Source organism: Protopterus annectens, chromosome 8.part1, assembly GCF_019279795.1.
Source record: "Protopterus annectens isolate FY-2018-M chromosome 8.part1, PAN1.0, whole genome shotgun sequence".
Lineage (NCBI taxonomy): Eukaryota > Metazoa > Chordata > Ceratodontiformes > Protopteridae > Protopterus > Protopterus annectens.
The window spans coordinates 509,952,380-509,970,511 of NC_056742.1; the positions used below are offsets into that span (position 1 = coordinate 509,952,380).

The 18,132-nt window shown below is 43.6% G+C and overlaps 1 protein-coding gene across 3 annotated transcripts in view; it reads right to left on the reverse strand.

Annotated features, from left to right (window-relative positions):
- MTHFSD (methenyltetrahydrofolate synthetase domain containing) overlaps window positions 1-18,132 on the reverse strand; it is a 601,324-nt gene that overhangs the window by 405,909 nt on the left and 177,283 nt on the right. For all 3 annotated transcript variants that reach the window (XM_044082038.1, XM_044082037.1, XM_044082036.1), the window contains exon 4: window positions 17,746-17,859. In XM_044082038.1, the coding sequence (XP_043937973.1) occupies window positions 17,746-17,859 (114 nt within the window). The remainder of the gene's footprint in view (window positions 1-17,745; window positions 17,860-18,132) is intronic.

Here is an 18,132-nt window from a genome sequence, read left to right on the forward strand (position 1 = left end):
CTCCTTTAAATGTAAATGGGACACACATTTCACAAACAAAACAGAATCGTACCATGGTTAAAAATTAGATGAGAATGACTTTTCTACCTCTACAATGCATTTGTTTGGTAACTATAAGTAAGTAAATAAACAATAAACTAAGACTGGTTATTGTACACAGATGCAATGATGAAATATCAGCAAACAACTGAATAATAAACTACAGATAGCAGGGTAGGATAAACATGTAGTTTATAGGAAAACCATTTCAGTCTCACATTTTAAGTTTGATAACAAGGCAGCCTTAATTGGATTTGTACATACCCCTTCTAATACATATGACATTATTATCTTCAATTTAGTTAGCAGGATGGAAATACTCAATATTTCAGTAAGATTAAATAGTCAACACATATATTTTCTTTAATTTGGCATGAACTTGAATTTCAATAAATTTTCCAAAATAGATAGATCATGAAGTATTATTAAGGTGATTTATGGTTTCTGAATAGTGACCACACTATATCTATCATTTGTTAACTAGGGTTGTGGACTGATCCAAGGACCCTTTCTGCAATGATCTAAAAAACACAAAACAAAAACAAGCAACACATATGAGCACATGACAAACAGGAGCACAATTGTAATGTGTAACATGAAATCAATGTGCATTAAATGTAATACAAGCCAACATAAAGACACTAGAATGTTTTTGTTTTGTTTACATAGTGAAAATGTACTGCATGTTTCAGACAAGAAAAAAGAACAACATTAGGGAGGGTATTATCAGGTAAATGAGGAACTGACAGAAGGGGCATCCCTGCTGCATCCCTCTTTCTATGGTCATGTCCTTTGAAAGTGTGTCATTAATAGATATAAGACAATGACCCATTCTTTGAACTTTTCAGCAATCCCTACTGACCCTAAAATATTATAAACATTTCTACTCTACCGAGACAAATGCTTTTTGGATAGTAAAACAATGTGGTCCCTGCATTCTTCCAGTTTTCCCTGTGTGCTTCATTCATGAACTGACCTAAATGCCACCAACTGCTATCTGCTGTGCACCCTTTAACAAAACCCCTTTGATCTTGTCCAACTACTTTATCTGTCTTATTTTCTAAAGTTTGTGATAGAGCTCCTGCAAACATTTTTGTCCAAATTAATTAAGGAAAGAGGGCAGTAATTACCCAGATTCTTTGTACCTTGTCCATGTTCTGGAAAAATGTAAAAACAGGTCTGGTAGTACTTGTGAATCTATGCCATTGTTTAGAACCTGGCTTAAATGGATCAACACTTCTTTCCCTGCCATCCTATACAGTTCACAACTAAATCCATATCATCCTGAGGCTTCCTCTATTTATTTTCTTCAATACCGCCTTTACTTCTTCAACCTCTGGCTTCCTGTCTAAATCCTCAATCTCTTCAATCAGCATACTTTGAAAGCTAACACCTGGACGCAAGACAGAAGTAAAGACACACGTATAGAGCACTGGGCCCATTACAGACCACAGTGGGATTCGAATAACAAATGCTTCCTCTCACAGGATTTGCTCATCTCTATTACTCGCTGAGAGCTTTTACGAAGCCAATCAGTAATCCAGTGAGTTATGTAAGGTTTGATTTTATGCTGAATTAGAGGTGCAACTACACCTCCATTAGGCAGAATAACATAGATTTTAAGTCTAGATAACTTATAACTGCTGAAAGACCATGATCAAATGTTACGGTCGCAAACTCAAAGACCTACAAGGGATACAAGAGATGGTCTGCCATGCAAAACCCATACCGATCTGTACTGATCCTTAATGAATACTGCCAAATCTGTTTTAATAAAAGCCACTCAAATTTATAGGCCTGTAGTTTTTCTCCTGATTATGCCTCTTAACTTTATTTACTGTAATAATAATAATTAGCTTCTCCCATTCTGGACTTATAGAATTTATCAAGAAAGCACTAAACATTTGCACTATCCACATAAAGTGAACATAATAGCCTGACAAATTGTCTGAGCCTATACTTCATTATTTTTAACCTCCTACAAAACTCTTTAACCGCATTAGTGTGTTATGTACAGAAAAAATGCTTGTAATTAAGACTCATGAGTGTGACTGAGGTTTGATTAGCATCCTGAGCACTACAAAAGCCAACAAAGAAATGACAGGACTGAGTGGCTGATGCTAATTATGTCAACTTACCCACTGGGGGGGGGGTGACTTCTGTAGTACTGGCATTTAACATCAGGAGACACATGGGAAACTGTATGCATGGCTTTACAAACCTGGGACAGCAGCCCTGCTTCACAGATGCAGTTAGAAGGTAATCTGAGCCCTCAAAGTGATGTTGGCACCCACCTCAGCTATCAGGGGAAGGGTCTGACCTTACTACAAAAACGTCCCTTTCTGGCACCACACCATGCAAGACACAGCCTTGAGTGCTGAATGCAATTCAGAACACTTCACTTGGTACGTGCATTTGGGAGTTGGAGGAACTGGAAACCCCAGCAAAATCCCACATGGGACAGAAGAAGGACATGTAAACTCTGGCAGGAGGTACCTTAGTCCAGAATTAAACTAGAGAGCCAACAGCTATGAGGCAGCAATGCTAACCACCTGCAAAATCCACAAATGATAGAAACTGCTGAGTTCAACAGAAATTATTACACGGAGATCACTACTCCCCTCGCAGATTAATATATATCAGACAAGGATAAAGTGATTTTCAAAAATGAAAAAGTAAACTAACACAAGTGTAGCAGAATCACATTTAACACAAACATTACATAATTAAGGATTCAAGTCTAGCATAAAAATAAACAACTCAGAAAATAAACAGCAATGAATATCAACTCTAGAAGCAATATAATCAGCTGTTTTCATATTCATCAAAAACTCTAAAATTTAATATAATTTACTGTTATAATGCACTTACTTTGATTTGCATATAAAACCCGATTTCCTTAAAACATTTACTGAGAAAATATAAAAGGCACTACAGCTACAAAAAGTCTAATGCACGTCAGAAAATCTAATCCAATGACATATTTTGTAAAGCAAGACAGGTAAAACCCTTAAACCCTTATCTTCATTACTTACATAATGAAAGCTGTAATATGTCCAGAACATGACAGGGTCACTACACATTACTTAAATCACAAAAGCTGTAATACATCCATTACATGTTATATATATCTATATTATGTCTGTGTGTGTGTGTGTGTGCGCGCGCGCGCAAGTGTGTTTATACAAATACACACACACACACACACATATATATATATATATATATATATATATATATATATATATATATATATATATATATATATATATATATATATATATATATGTGTGTGTGTGTAGAGTGCCTTCTGTGCGGAGTCTGCATGTCCTCCCTTCGTTCGTGTGGGTTTCCTCCGGGTGCTCCGGTTTCCTCCCATGTCACAAACACATGCATCTGCAGCATTTATCCATTTATCCCCGGGCCGCCGATGAATTAATTCGGACCTTCCTGGTAAACAAATGTTAAATAAATAAACACACACACTATGTGTGTGTGTGTGTGTGTGTATATATATATATATATATATATATATATATATATATATATATATATATATATATATATATATACACACACACACACACACACACACACACACACACACACACACACACACACACACACACTGAAGTGTAAGTAATTATTTGTAAAAGTTTCCTTTCAAAATACCTTGCTAGAAAAGGTTTTATTTTATAGATCCATTTGGAAAGTAAGGTCCAAAAAAATGCACTAGCGTACCCTTTCCAATAACTGTAAAAGATAACCATGGAATGCTATTAATATCCATAATAAACTAATCAAACAACTCAGTAGTACCACCCCAAATAAAAAAAACAAATCATCTATGTATCTTTTATACATTTTGATATGTTTAAAAGTGGTAAATTCGTTAAAATAGGTGACCTGAAGAGGGCTGTGCACAAGAGATGCCCTCACAGACAGATTTGGAGTGCTTTTGCAAGGAAGAGTGGGCAAATATTGCCAAGTCAAGATGTGCCATGCTGATAGACTCCTACCCAAGAAGACTGAATGTTGTAATTAAATCAAAACGTGCTTCAACAAAGTATTAGTTTAAGGGTGTGCACACTTATGCAACCAGCTTATTGTACGTTTTTTTATTTTTTTATATTTTTCCACTAACAGATTTGTTTGTTTTTCAACTGAATTGTACAGGTTATAGGTCACATTAAAGGTGGGAAAAGTTTTGAAATGATTTATTGTGGTCTCACTGTTTTATATCACAAAAACCTGGCCTTTTAACAGGGGTGTGTAAACTTTTTATATCCACTGTAGGTTCTTTCTCATGATGATAAATGAAGAGTACACAGTCTCTGAGCCATTTAGATAAGGTCACCTTAGAAACTGACATTCTCATTTTAGGACCAGAGAATGATATAACAGCTGGTCCGATTTGTGCATTGTTTTTGTCCTATCTAGGTAGAATCTCAACTGTCTGTGTACCTCTAACGAATGCAGACAGTACTCTCTTTTATTAGAAAAAATAGGGAAAAAGACTGGTACGCCAACAGTCTGGTTAATAGAGAAATCAGAAATTACTTTGGGGAGAAAGGAAAGATTCATCTGGTGAGAGGCTCTGTCCTTGTGGAAAATTAAATACGGGGAGTTTTATGCATAGAGCATGGAGCTCGGAAATATGCCTAGCTGATGTGATGGCCACCAGAAAAAGCGACTTCCAGGATAAGTACTTTATGTCACAAGTTGCTGCAGGTTCAAAGGAGGGTTGCAACAAAGACTGCAGGACTAGTGTGAGGCTCCATGGTTCTATAGGTTGTTTGATTGGAGGTCTAATGTGAGAGATTCCTTTTAGAAAGGTTTTACATAGACAATGTGAGATCAAGGAGGACTTCCCAAAACCATTATGGAAATTTGAAATGGCAGCCAGGTAAACCCGTATAGTCAAGGCTGCAGCACCATTTTCAAAGAAATTTGACAAATAATCTAGCACTGCAGTAACTGGGGCTGAGTACGGGTCTAGTTTTCTCTGTTTAGACCAAACTGAAAATCTCTTCCATTTGTCAATACAAAGTTTCCTGGTGGATGGTTTGTGAGAACCCAGAATAATTTCACGTACAGGGGAGGAAAGATTGTTCTGCCTGGTGATCAGCTGAAGTGGAGAAACCAAGCTGTCAGCTTGAGGCTATTTAGATTTGGGTGGCTCAATTCTTGGGGGTGAGAAATCAGATCTGGAGTTGGATCCAGAATCGACGTTTTTTCAACCAAAGAGCTTTCTTCAAAAACTGGGGAATCAGAGGGATGGGAGTGGTAAGCATATAGAACTCCCGTGGGCCAATCATGCGTAGGAGTGTCCCTCGGGGACTCCCCCTGCGGGGGAATTAGGGCAAAGTAGTTGCTGCATTTGTGGTCTGATGGGGAGGCAAATAGGTTGCATCAAGGCTGGCCCCAACGGTTGAAAATTTTTGTCGCTATGGACGGATTGAGGGACCACTCATGAGGCAGGAGACATCTGTTCAGCTTGTCCACAATCACGTTGGAATCCCCACGAATATGCATTGCTATCAGAAAGTGGTTGGAAGTTATGGCCCATTGACAAATTCTCATGGCCTCTCGACATAAGGGGTAGGACTTGGTTCCTCCTTGTTTGTTGCTATACCAGACTACTGACATGTGGTCTGATTGGAAGGCAATTGTCCCAGAAGGAAGAACAGACTGGAATGCTTGCAATGCTAAAAGCACTGCCCTAAGTTCTAGGACACTGATATGCAGATTGGCCTCGATTGTGGACCACATTGCCTTGGACTGTCATTCCCTGAAAATGCCCCCCCCCAGCCTATCAGGGAAGCTATCATGGTCACAGTGACTTTGGGCTGAGGAGGATAGAAGGGGCGACTCCAAAGCTCTGTTTCTGGCCTCATCCACCAAAGTAGGCCCTGTTTGCAATGACTGGTTATCTGAAACTGAAAGGACAAAGGGTGATGATTTGGGTACAACTGAGATAATGGAAGCCACTGAAGGAGTCTCATGTGAAGTTTTGCAAGAGGCACTACTGGTATAGAAGCTGCTAAGAACCTAGGAGCTGGAGGACCTCCCGTGCTGAAACTTTGTTTTGACAGAGTATCACCCAGAGTTGAGGCCTCAGTCTTTGTAATCTGTGGTCCAGGAGAGTGACTAAACAGGAGTGGGTGTTGAATACTGCTCCTATGAACTCTATGGACTGGGTCAGCGTCAGGTTGGATTTCTCCCAATTTATTGAAATTCCCAAGAAAATCGCCAGGGAAAGAGTGTATTTCATGGCCATTACCAGTAGATGCTTGGTGGGGGCGGTAAGGAGCCAACTGTCTAAATATGGAAACACCCGGAATTCTTGCAGTCTCAAGTGAGCTGTTACTACTGCCATGCACTTGGTGAACACTCTGGGAGCTGTAGAAAGTCCAAAAGGCAGAACACGGAATTGGAAGTGATTGGTTCCCAGCCGGAAGCAAAGCAGCCTCCTGGATCATTTGTCCATTTTGATGTGTAATATGCATCCTGAAAGTCCATGGAGCACATCCAATTGCCTTTTCCCAAAAAGGGGAGAATGGACTGAACCGTGACCATCCAGAATGTCGTTTGGGTGACAAACTTGCGGAGATCCAAAATCGGTCTCCAGTCCCCTGTCTTTTTTGGCACCAAAAAGAATCTTGAGTAGAATCCGGATCCACACTGGTCTGGTGGGACTGCTTGGATGACTCTTTTTGGCACAGCTTTTTTTATCTCTATAACGGCTTCTTCCCTTTGACTGGATGGGACATCGGGAATTCATCTTGGTGCCTTTGGGTAAGAGTCGAAAGGGATGTGGTAGCCTCTGGATATTATCTTCTGCACCCAACTGTCAGTGGTTATCGATTGCCAGGCAGTATGGTGCAGAGAGAAATATCCCCTGACTGCTTCCAGAGGAAAGAAATCGGGGAGCTCTTCAAGAGCGCTGGTAGGACTGTCCAGAGAAAGAATCTCTGGGTCCCTGGTTACGAGGGCCCCCACTGCCTCAGTAGGGGTGTCTTCCAGTAGAGTTACTCCCTCTATCCCTGGGGGTGACCTCACCACATGTGTCATGAAAAGGACCCTGAGACTTCTTGTGCCACAACTTTCCACTCCTCTGATTCCTGGAGAAGGAACGCTGGGGAGTTGAAAAGCATACACCTACGGCAAACAGGGTCTTACTGTCCTTCTCACACCTGGCTAGATTGTCTCTCACTTTTGGGCCAAATAGAGAAGATGCTTCAACTGGAGCATTCAGGAACGAAGACTTAAAGGGGTCCATGAAATTCAAAAGCATCATCCAAGCGTGGCATCTCATATCTACGCCTGAACCCACAGCTCTTGCCTCCCCTTCGGTTGCGTGGGATATTAACCTCATGGACGAGCTCGAAATGGATTCCAGGGATGCCAGCTGCGAGGCAACTTTCTCACTCACCTCATCAGACACCTGTCCTTGCACAGGATATTAAACTCATGGATGAGCTTTCCAGGGCTGCCAGCTGCAAGGCAACTTTCTCACTCACTTCATCAGACACCTGTCCTTGCACGGGATATTAACCTCATGGATGAGCTCGAAATGGATTCCAGGGCTGCCAGCTGCGAGGCAACTTTCTCACTCACCTCATCAGACACCTGTCCTTGCACGGGATATTAACCTCATGGATGAGCTCGAAATGGATTCCAGGGCTGCCAGCTGCGAGGCAACTTTCTCACTCACCTCATCAGACACCTGTCCTTGCACGGGATATTAACCTCATGGACGAGCTCGAAATGGATTCCAGGGCTGCGAGCTGCGAGGCAACTTTCTCACTCACCTCATCAGACACCTGTCCTTGCATGGGATATTAACCTCATGGACGAGCTTGAAATGGATTCCAGGGCTGCGAGCTGCGAGGCAACTTTCTCACTCACCTCAACAGACACCTATCCTTGCACGGGATATTAACCTCATGGACGAGCTTGAAATGGATTCCAGGGCTGCGAGCTGCGAGGCAACTTTCTCACTCACCTCATCAGACACCTGTCCTTGCATGGGATATTAACCTCATGGATGAGCTCGAAATGGATTCTAGGGCTGCCAGCTGCGAGGCAACTTTCTCACTCACCTCATCAGACACCTGTCCTTGCACGGGATATTAACCTCATGGATGAGCTCAAAATGGATTCCAGGGTTGTGAGCTGCAAGGCAACTTTCTCACTCACCTCATCAGACACCTGTCCTGATAAGAGTTCCAGAGAGTTCAGAGATTAAGTCTCTTTGCAGCCTCGTAAAATGTGCCAGATAGTTCAAGGACCATATGGCAAAGGTCAATTAAGCAAAGACTCGCTTCCCTAATCTGTCCACCACCTGGGACTCTCTATTAGGTGAATAAACAGTCTGACTCTCTTCAGCGAGCTCCTTCTTTGTGGCCACTGCCACCACCATGGCATCTAATGGTAAACCTTTAGACCAATGTGGGCTCTCCTCGGGAGGGGATAGAATTTTATCTGGTCTCCAGTGGACTGGCTCAACCAAGTCAGGATTCTTTCAGGTGCTCTGCACCACGAGCTGGACCAGCTCATCTGCAGGCGGGGTCACCCAAGAGGTAGATGGATGGGCACAAAAGGCCTGCAGAAAGACGGACTTCTCGGAGGAAGGGTTGTTGGGATTCCAGTCACCCCTCTGTTTCAACATTTGAAAGGATGTCTCCAAAGGAGACATCTTCAGGCGGTGGGCATGGGGACCCTTCCCCTTCACTGTAATCCATTTCCTCTGTAAGAAACTCCTCAGGGGAGTCTACGTGCTTCTTCTTGCACGACTTTTTCCATGGCACCTCTTCAGTGGGAATTTCTGAGGAGGACTCGGAAGAAGGGGCGCCCTGCAGTAGAGTTTCCTGTGGCTTTAGTGCCTGATGTCCCAAACTGGTGGCTTGTGTCAGCTGCAGCTCAGGGAGAGGGGACGTCTGGGGTTCCGACACTGGCGGTTTGCTTCCAGAAGAAAGAGGCTTCTCCATTGCTCGGAAAGCAGGCCCTCCCAAAGAGGGATGGGAGCCCAGAACCGAGAAAGACAACCTCAGAACTGGGATCATACCCCCTCCATCGAACCCCCTCCTGAGAGGGGAGCCTAAAGGAGGATCGGTGCCAACAGAACTCCTGGCATCATGGACGGAACCATAGACATACTCGGGACCATACTCGGCACCATAGACATACTCGGGACCATACTCGGCACTGAAGAGCCCATGGCCCATCTCTGAGCCTGAGGAAGACCTGGCTCCGAAGGAACCGAAGGCCAAAGGGTTGATTGCAGGGCCACAGTGAGGTCCACTAATGGCACTGAAGCAGTGGGGACTGAAAGAGGCGTCAGAGTCAAAGACTTTAAAACCTGCAAGGAGATCAAAGGAGGGGAGTAGGATGGAGTCCGTGGAGAAGCACTCCCCAGTCCGAAAGGTGCGTGGGTCTTAGCGAGTGTAGAAAATCCCCCTGGCTGTCACCAGCTGGTCCACAAGGTGCACCACATCAAGTTCAGAAAGGCTCCTGGTGGATCTAGTGGATATCCCCCGATGGGGACTCTGGCCGCTCAAGGAAGGGCCTACATATCTGTCCCAGAAAGGGGTCCACTGACGGGGAGTATCGCGTCTGCATTGTGGTGTCCAACAACACTGCTGTCTCAAGTTTGGAGACAGGGTGTAATGGAGCATCTATTGCAATTATGGGTACCGTAGACAGACTCAGTGCTGAAGCGGCACTCTGTACCGAAATGGGTGTGGAAGTAGTTACTGGAGGCCAAGTCAAAAGTGGGGCCGTAGTCATGGGTACCGAAGGCAAGCTCGATGCCGTGGCACACGGTACCAAAGAGGATGCAGTAATTTGTAACTTGGGAATAAAATGTGCCGGAGACAATATTGGTGCCAAAACAGGCGCTGAAGGCATAAAGACAGTTGACGGAACTGAGGTAGGAGTAGTAGAGACTGTCTTCGGCTCCGATGATACTTTAGACATTTTCGGTTTAGGTGGCTTGTCCAAATCACCAGAAGGTGAAGAAGGTACAGAATGTGGTCTTTTCTTTTCTTTCTTAGGAGGGGGGAGAGCCCTCTGAAGCAGAAAGAGCCTCTGAATAGGGCATCTTAAGGAGGCCCTTCAGAATTAGCTTGTTTTTTCGCTCAGAGTACGGGCACTAAACCCTTTACAAATACAACATGGAGGTTGCACCAAGAGGTGGGACGCCCCCAAACAATATACACATTCCTCATGAGCATCACTGTTAGGCATTTTCCTACTACATTTCAGACATTGCTTAAAGCCTGACGCACCTTTCTTTTCAGACATCTTCGATGCACACACACAATAAGCAACCAAAGAGAAGGTTAAAAGGGAGATTTTATATATATCTATATATATATATATAGATAGATAGATATAATTATTTTAGAGAAAGAAATACCAGCAATGGTGTTTAAGAATTACCACTAGGGTAGAAAGAAAGGCCGTACCACCAATGGTACTAACGTTACCAACAGGTAATTAAGAAAAGGAGCCAACAGGAAGGGTTAAGGTTAGCGACAGACAAGATGTACAAAAATCAGGAAAAGTACAAGAAAAATACTATCAAACTCTATAAAATATCAAAAAATGTTCAACTTAGCGGAGAGGTAGCTTGAACACGGCTTTATGGCTATACGGCAAACAAGATCTGGGTACACAAGCTTGGTATATGGCCGACTAGGTTCCGTGGACGGAACCGACATCCCATCAGTCATGAATGAATGAAGATTAATAACATCAGATGGTATAGTGCTCACTTATTTGGTCTGAATGATTTTTTTTTTAATCAAGATTTTCATTTTAGAGCAGCAAAAAGAATATTCACCTGACCATGTCATGACACTGAAACAAGTCAAGCTCCACTCAAATAACCCGCACTCACGACCTCAACCTGGTCTGTGACATCTATAGGACATGTTGGGGGATCAGATTTGTGTCCTAGAGACTCCCCTTTTGTGGAATAGAGTCCCTCTCTATGCAAAGCAGAGTACCTCATTAAACCTTTTTAAGCGCAACTTGGATAACTGGATGGCAAACAGAAAATACACACCCCTGGGATTCCACCCCTGTCCCTGCTGGGCAGTGGCACCGGGTGCTGACTTGTTGGCACATGGGCTAAAATTCTTGGCTAGGCTTGTAAGGGCCACAGGGCCAACAGCCTAGTAACTTCCTATGATCCTATAGCTGCCACTAACAAACAGCTATGGTAACAGTCTGACATCCTACAAATACAGTACAGAATCTAGTTTTGTAGCATCAGCCAGATCTCCTCATTAGCACCAAACTCAAAGAGTTGAAACTCCCCTCTACCTTGAGCTGCAGAATGCTTATATTTTTCATAGTACTTGTATCCTGTATATGCATTAATCTCACTAATGTCAGTATGAACCCCCAATCCCCTTCAAGTGACCAAACAAAAAGCACCCCCAACGTCCAAAAGGACACGCCAAATCCATTTCTCAAAACCATTCTGCACCTTCATCACACCTACAACTCCCTACTTATTAAAGTCAGACCTAATCTCATCCAGTTCCAAAAAGTACAGTTTTGTACCTACCATAAATGTAGATGTTCGAGTGTAAACACTGCTACAGTCATTACACTTGGGTTATCCTGCTGTCAGGTGGTTCCCCAGTCGGCCTGAGTTCCAAAGTCTTGGTCCGGCGTCGGTTGCTGTCGCCTCCTCCCTGACGTCAGTGCGACAGGGGTATATAAGATACAGCCGACGCCATTTTCTTCAGTTTTTCTTGCCCCAGATGTCAGGTGCTCCCAAATAGGTAGGCAATTCAAATTGCTAGCAAAGTATACAAAAGAAAAGCAAACAACAATTTTCAGTTACCAGTAAAATAAATAGGTAGTAAAGGGTAGAAGACCTAGGTACGTACCAGCAAGTAAGAGGGGAAGGAGGGAGGGTAACTTGGACTGCAGCAGTGTTTACACTCGAACATCTACATTTATGGTAGGTACAAAACTGCACTATGTTCGTGTTACACTGCTGCAGTCATTACACTTGGGTGGAATCCCAAAGATGAGGTAGGGTGGCTGGTTCTATAAAGCATTAGGGGTGGCTATAAGGCCCTGCAGCACAGCAGTGGAGAAGCCAGCTCTGGATTTGGAGTATAAAGGCAAATGGTAATGCTTGGTGAAGGTATGCACAGAACTCCATGTTGCTGCTTCCAAAATATCCTTGGCAGGCACTCCTCTGAGGTAGGCAGCTGAAGTGGCTGTTGCCCTGGTGGAGTGAGATCTAATGCTGCTAGGTACAGGTTTCCCATGGTGTGTATAGCAGAAACGTATACAATGTCCTATCCATTTTGAAATAGTCTGTTTTGAAATGGCTTTTCCCTGTGCTCCTGCAGCATATGCTACCAATAATTGCTCAGATTTTCTGAAAGCTTTGGTTTTGTCCAAGGAGAAGTGTAACTGTATGTGAATGTCCAAAGAATGCAGTAGTCTCTCCCCTTTATTCTGTGGTTTTGGATAAGTGAATAGTTTGGTTTAGAGCCACACTTAATACCACCTTTGGCATAAAAGTAGGGTTAGTTCTTAAAGACACCCTGTCCTGGTGGAAAATGAGGAAAGGTTCCACTGTCATTAGTGCCTGTAATTCTGAAACTCTTCGTGCTGATGTTATTGCCAGTAGCAGAGCAGTTTTCCAAGAGATATATTTTAATTCTGCTGTGTTAGCTGGCTCAAAAGGAGGTAAAGTTAATTTTTCCAAAACAAAGTTGAGGTCCCAAGTTGGAGTAGGTGCTCTACGGGGCCGTCTTATGTTTTTAGCCCCTCTGAGGTACTGTTTGAGCAAAGGATTAGAGAAAATTGGTGGATCCGTGTTGTAATGAGCAGAAATGGCAGAGGCGTGGATCTTGATGGATGAAAAAGAGAGACCCTTGTCCAGCATCTCAGTTAAATATTGAAGTATCTGAGGAATGTTTGGGACAAGAGGGTCAAGGCTGTGTGCCTGGTTCCAGGCACAGAATCTCTTCCATTTATCCGAATAGGCTTTCCTGGTACTAGGCCTTCTGGCCTCCAGAATGACATCCATAACAGCCTTGGAGAGAGGCATTGCTTGCTTGACTAAGGAATTTTCCATGCAGCTAGGTTTAAAGTCTTTAGCTGGCTGTGAAGTATCTGATTGTTGTGCTGTGTCAGCAAATCTGGGATTTGAGGGAAAATCCAGGGTGGTTCTTGTGCTAAGTTCTTCAAGATTGGGTACCGGTGCTGGCGTGGCCAGTCTGGTGCAATCAGGATCATCTTTGGCTCTTCTTGCCTGGCTTCTATGAGCACCTTTGGAAGGAGAGGTAAGGGTGGGAAAGCGTATACTTGTAGGTTCTCCCAGCTGAATGAGAGGGCATCCACTTTCCATGCTTGTGGATGGTAAGTCCTTGTGCAGAATTTCTGTAGCTGGCAGTTCATTGGGGATGCAGACAGATCTATGTCCGGGCTCCACCATTTTTGTGTTATCATTCTGAATATTTGCGGATTCAATTCCCATTCGTGGGGATCCGTGATGTTTCTGCTTAAGTCGTCTGCCAGTGTGTTTTTCTCTCCTGGCAGGAATTGTGCTTGCAGATGAACTTGGTAGTCTAGAGCTGTGTTCCACAAGGTCATGGCTTGTCTGCAGAGGGGTAGGAGTGAGTGCCCCCTTGCTTGTTTATGTACCACATAACTGTGGTGTTGTCTGTCTTTAGTAGTAGTTGTCCTGGATGCAGCAGGTCCTTGAAAGCTATAAGGACATTTTGTACAGCTAGCATTTCTTTTTGATTGAAGATGCCTTTGCTCTGCGGGTCACTCGCCCTGAATACATTTTCCTGCCATGTGTGCTCCCCAGGCGTAATCCGATGCATCTGTTGTCAGTGTTTGCCTGGCTGTGGGTTGAGTAAAAGGCTGTCCCTTGTTGAGGTGACAAGCTTGAGCCCACCATCGAAACTCCTGTTGAAGGCAAGGAATTAGTGGTATAACTGTTTCCAAACATTGACAGTGTTGAGACCATACACTCTTTAGGTACCATTGTAGTTTCCTCATATGTAGTCTGGCATACGGAATTAGTAGTATGCAAGATGCCATGTAGCCCAAGGCCTGCAGAATTTTTCTTGCAGTGAGTTGGGTCTTTGTTGCCATCAATTGAAAGTATTGAGTCAGTTGTCCTTGCTTGTCTGGTGTGAGATAAGCCATCTGGGCCGTTGTGTTCAAGCTGGCTCCCAGGAATATTGTCTCTTGTGAGGGCACTAGTTTTGATTTCTTTTTGTTTACTGTGTACCCCAGGCAACTTAATAACTTTTTTACGAACGCCAGATGCTTTAGAAGAATGTCCTTGCTCTCTGCTTGAATCAGGGAGTCGTCCAGGTACGGATAAATTTGAATTCCTTTTTGTCTGCAAAATGGAATTACTGCTGCCAGGCACTTTGTGAAGACCCTGGACACAGTAGATAAGCCAAAGGGCAGTGCAGAGAATTGATAGTGCATTGAACCAGCTATAAATCTGCGGTATCTTCTGCAGTTTTGTCCGATAGGGACATGCAGGTATGCCTCCTTGAGGTCCAAAGTCACGAGCCAAGCTTTCTTGCCCAGCACGGGAAGAAGCTGCTGGAGTGTCAACATTTTGAATTTCAGAACATGCAGGTAAGTGTTTAGAGAAGAAAGATCCAGAATGGGCCTCCAGGCTTTGTCCTTTCTGGGAACCAGAAAGAGTCTTGAGTAATATCCTTGTCCTTGCTCCTGTGGTGGTACCTTTTGAATAGCTCTCATGTCCATGAGTGCTGTAATTTATTTTTGAGCCTCTGCCCATTGACTTGATGGCAGATTTGGCATTCCTTTTAACCTTGGCAGAGTGTGAAAGTGGAACCTGTAACCTTGAGATACAATGTTGAGAATCCATTTGTCTTTGGTGAGCCAATGCCAATTGTGATAGAAACGTGCCAGTTTTCCTGCTAAGGGGGCTGCCAAAAGAGAGCTGTTTGGCAGCTGTAGTGGGAAGTCATTGAGGCTGTTTTTTGTATGGTTGGGGCCTGTCTTCCCCTTCTTTCTGGCCTGGTGTACCCCATTGTCGAGGTCTGTAAGGACCTTGTGGTTGACCTCTACCTCGTGGATGTCTGTATCTGCCCCTTTGTGGTCTGTCTGTAACTGGAAAGGACCAATTCTTTGTTGGCCAAGTTCTGCTAAAGCGAGGAGGCTGAACCTGTAAGAAATCCTTCACCGTTTGCATAGGTTTTGCCTTATCCTCCATCTTCTTTAATACCTCCTCTGCCTTAACTCCAAACAACACATCCCGCTGCAAAGGTGCATCCAATAATTTTGCCTTAACATGATCTGGTAACGTATGTTCTTTTAACCAAGCATGTCTTCTAATGACAGAGCCTGTAACTGCTGCTCTACTGGAGGCCTCTAAGGAATCAAAACCACATTGCAAAGTATGTTTTCCCACTTGTTCAGCTGCATGCAATAAATCCTGCATTTCTTTAAAATTAGGAGGATCTGAATCTGGAAGCATTTTTTGTTTCAACTGAGACATCAAAAATTGCTGATATTTTAGCATGTGAAACTGGCAATTTAAGGCTCTCATTGCTAAAGTTGCAGACGTATATATTTTCTTTTCCCATCTGTCTAATGCTCTGAAATCTCTGTCAGAGGGAACTGGGTTTTTTGCTGATGAGGCCTTAATCCCTTTGGGTCCCTGAGAAATAGTTTCAGGGTCAGCAACAGGACTTTTATACAGAAATCTGTGAGAGTCAGGGACTCTGTAATATCTATCAGGTTTAACTGGGGCTGGAGGTAAGGAGTCAGGATTTAAGCTGGATTCAGTATACACATCATCCACAATATCTAAAACCGGCGGAATAGCAAGGGGTCTGTGTTGAGGTAATAAAAGGAAGTCTCTGTGCCTTTTCTTGGATTCTGAGTAGTCCTGCCTTCCCAACGGAAATGCTCCCTAATGGTATGTAAGGTTTCCCCAAAGGAGTAGTCCTCAGGCGGAGAGGCTGATGGAATTGATTCCTCAGCATCAGAATCCTCATAAGGGGGTAAAAAATATCCTAGGTCTGAGGATGAATCTGAAGAAATGGACACCTGGTCGGAAGATTCATAGTCTGGCTCCTGTCTGGGCCTTTTATCAGGTGGGGGATGGGACCCCCTGATCAGGATGATTAGGTTTTCGGCCATTTTGAGCATTTGTTTCTTAGGCATGCAGGGTAGGTTTGAAAACACCCTCTGAAGCTGTAGATTGCTCAGCTACCTCGGTTCCCCTCTGAAGGGTTAGTTTCGGTAGGCTGAAAAAGTTGTGCGTCTGAAGGCCCAGCCAGCTCCACGTGGGAGTTGGAGGCGGTGTGTGGTTCTGTAGAAGCGGCCGTCAAGGGGCTGCGAAGGCGCCTCATTGAAAACCGGAGAACCAGTGACCGGCCTAGAAGAGGCCTCGTAGTCAGTTTTGGGCCTCGGATGCCTGTCCTTGTCTTTGTGCTTTTTATGTATTCCGGTCGTCGGAAGTTCCGACGGCATGGTGTAATTGAATTTTCTGCCAAAATAATGTCGGGCAAAATCAAACCGACGTTTAATAGTGCGCTTGTTAACCTAGCACAAAACCGACAACCAGTGACGTTGTGGTTTGGGCCTAGGCATGGGATGCAATGGGAATGGAAATCCTTATGAGGTATGTGCTTCCCACAAGAAATACAGTTATTAACTTTTACTGACATCGGTCTGAGACAAGAAAAAGTTTCCCCAACAGGGTACTTAGCTTTGTAGAAGACTTCGGTTCTGGATTCGGAATGAAAATCTCAGGAGTCGGCCGACCGGCACTTGTGAACTGCTTTTGCTTCTGGCACCAATCAGCAAGAAAGACTGAAGAAAATAGCATCGGCTGCATCTTATACACCCCTGTCGCACTGACGTCAGGGAGGAGGCGACAGCAACCAACGCCGGACCAAGACGTTGGAACTCAGGCCGACTGGGGAACCGCCTGACGGCAGAATAACCCAAGTGTAATGACTGCAGCAGTGTAACATGATGCACATCAGCAAAACTACGTCTCTGGTCTGGTTAAATGAACGTACGTCTCCTAATATTCATTTCCTTCTGCTTGTGTCTCTGCTCCTACCCTGCTCCATTATTCTGCTTAACTCATTCTTTCACCTTGCCCCCCACTTCCCGTCTCACAGTTGCCCTCCTCTGCTCTTCCTTTAAGTAAAAGCTTTCTTTTCTACCCTTCAGCTCCTCAGGATCGTCTATACATAATACTCGATTCAGTTTTTATCGACAATGAATGATGCTCCCAGGCAATGCATGCAACTTTTCATGTTTTGACAAACTTGGCAACCCATTTGAGGTCACTTGCCAAGGTTTAGCTTATACTTTACCTCAGGAAAGTATGCTGTACTATGGCCCTGCATATATTAATCTATTACCATGGTTACAGCCCTGTCACCACCTGAGTACTCAACATTTAAGTAAGCACTTAACATAACAGATTTTCCTTTTCTCCCAAATCAAGGCTGAAATGAATTTCTATGACTCCATCTACTCTGCAAGTTAGCAAAGGAGCACATACATACATACATACATACATACATACGTACATACATACGTACATACATACACACACACACATACATACATACATACATACATACGTACAGAAAGAACTAATTAATTCCTGCCCATTATCTGGCTAACTGTAAGTAGCTGACTTACCTGAGAAGTAGCGCAAATTCTCAGCTGTTCTTTGGTGGCTCCTGGTGGGGGGATAATCTTATTAAAAAGACCTGCTCTGAGGCGCGGAGTTGGAACCAATAGGGTTTTTCTAGCCTGCAAAACAACAATATACAATAGAATATATAACACAATGTTAATCTGGGATAAATCCAATTCAACAGATGAAACACTACACAAAATACTACGTGTGGAGTACTTTTCAATTTGGACTACTGAAGGAATTTTAAATACTAAGCTGTAAGCAGGTAAAACTCAGATCTCAACACTAAGTCACATTTTCTATATTTGCCATTTACTTGAGAAACTTCTGTACAGCTTTCACTACGTTTAATCATTAAAAAGAACATTAACAACTGTATTACAGTT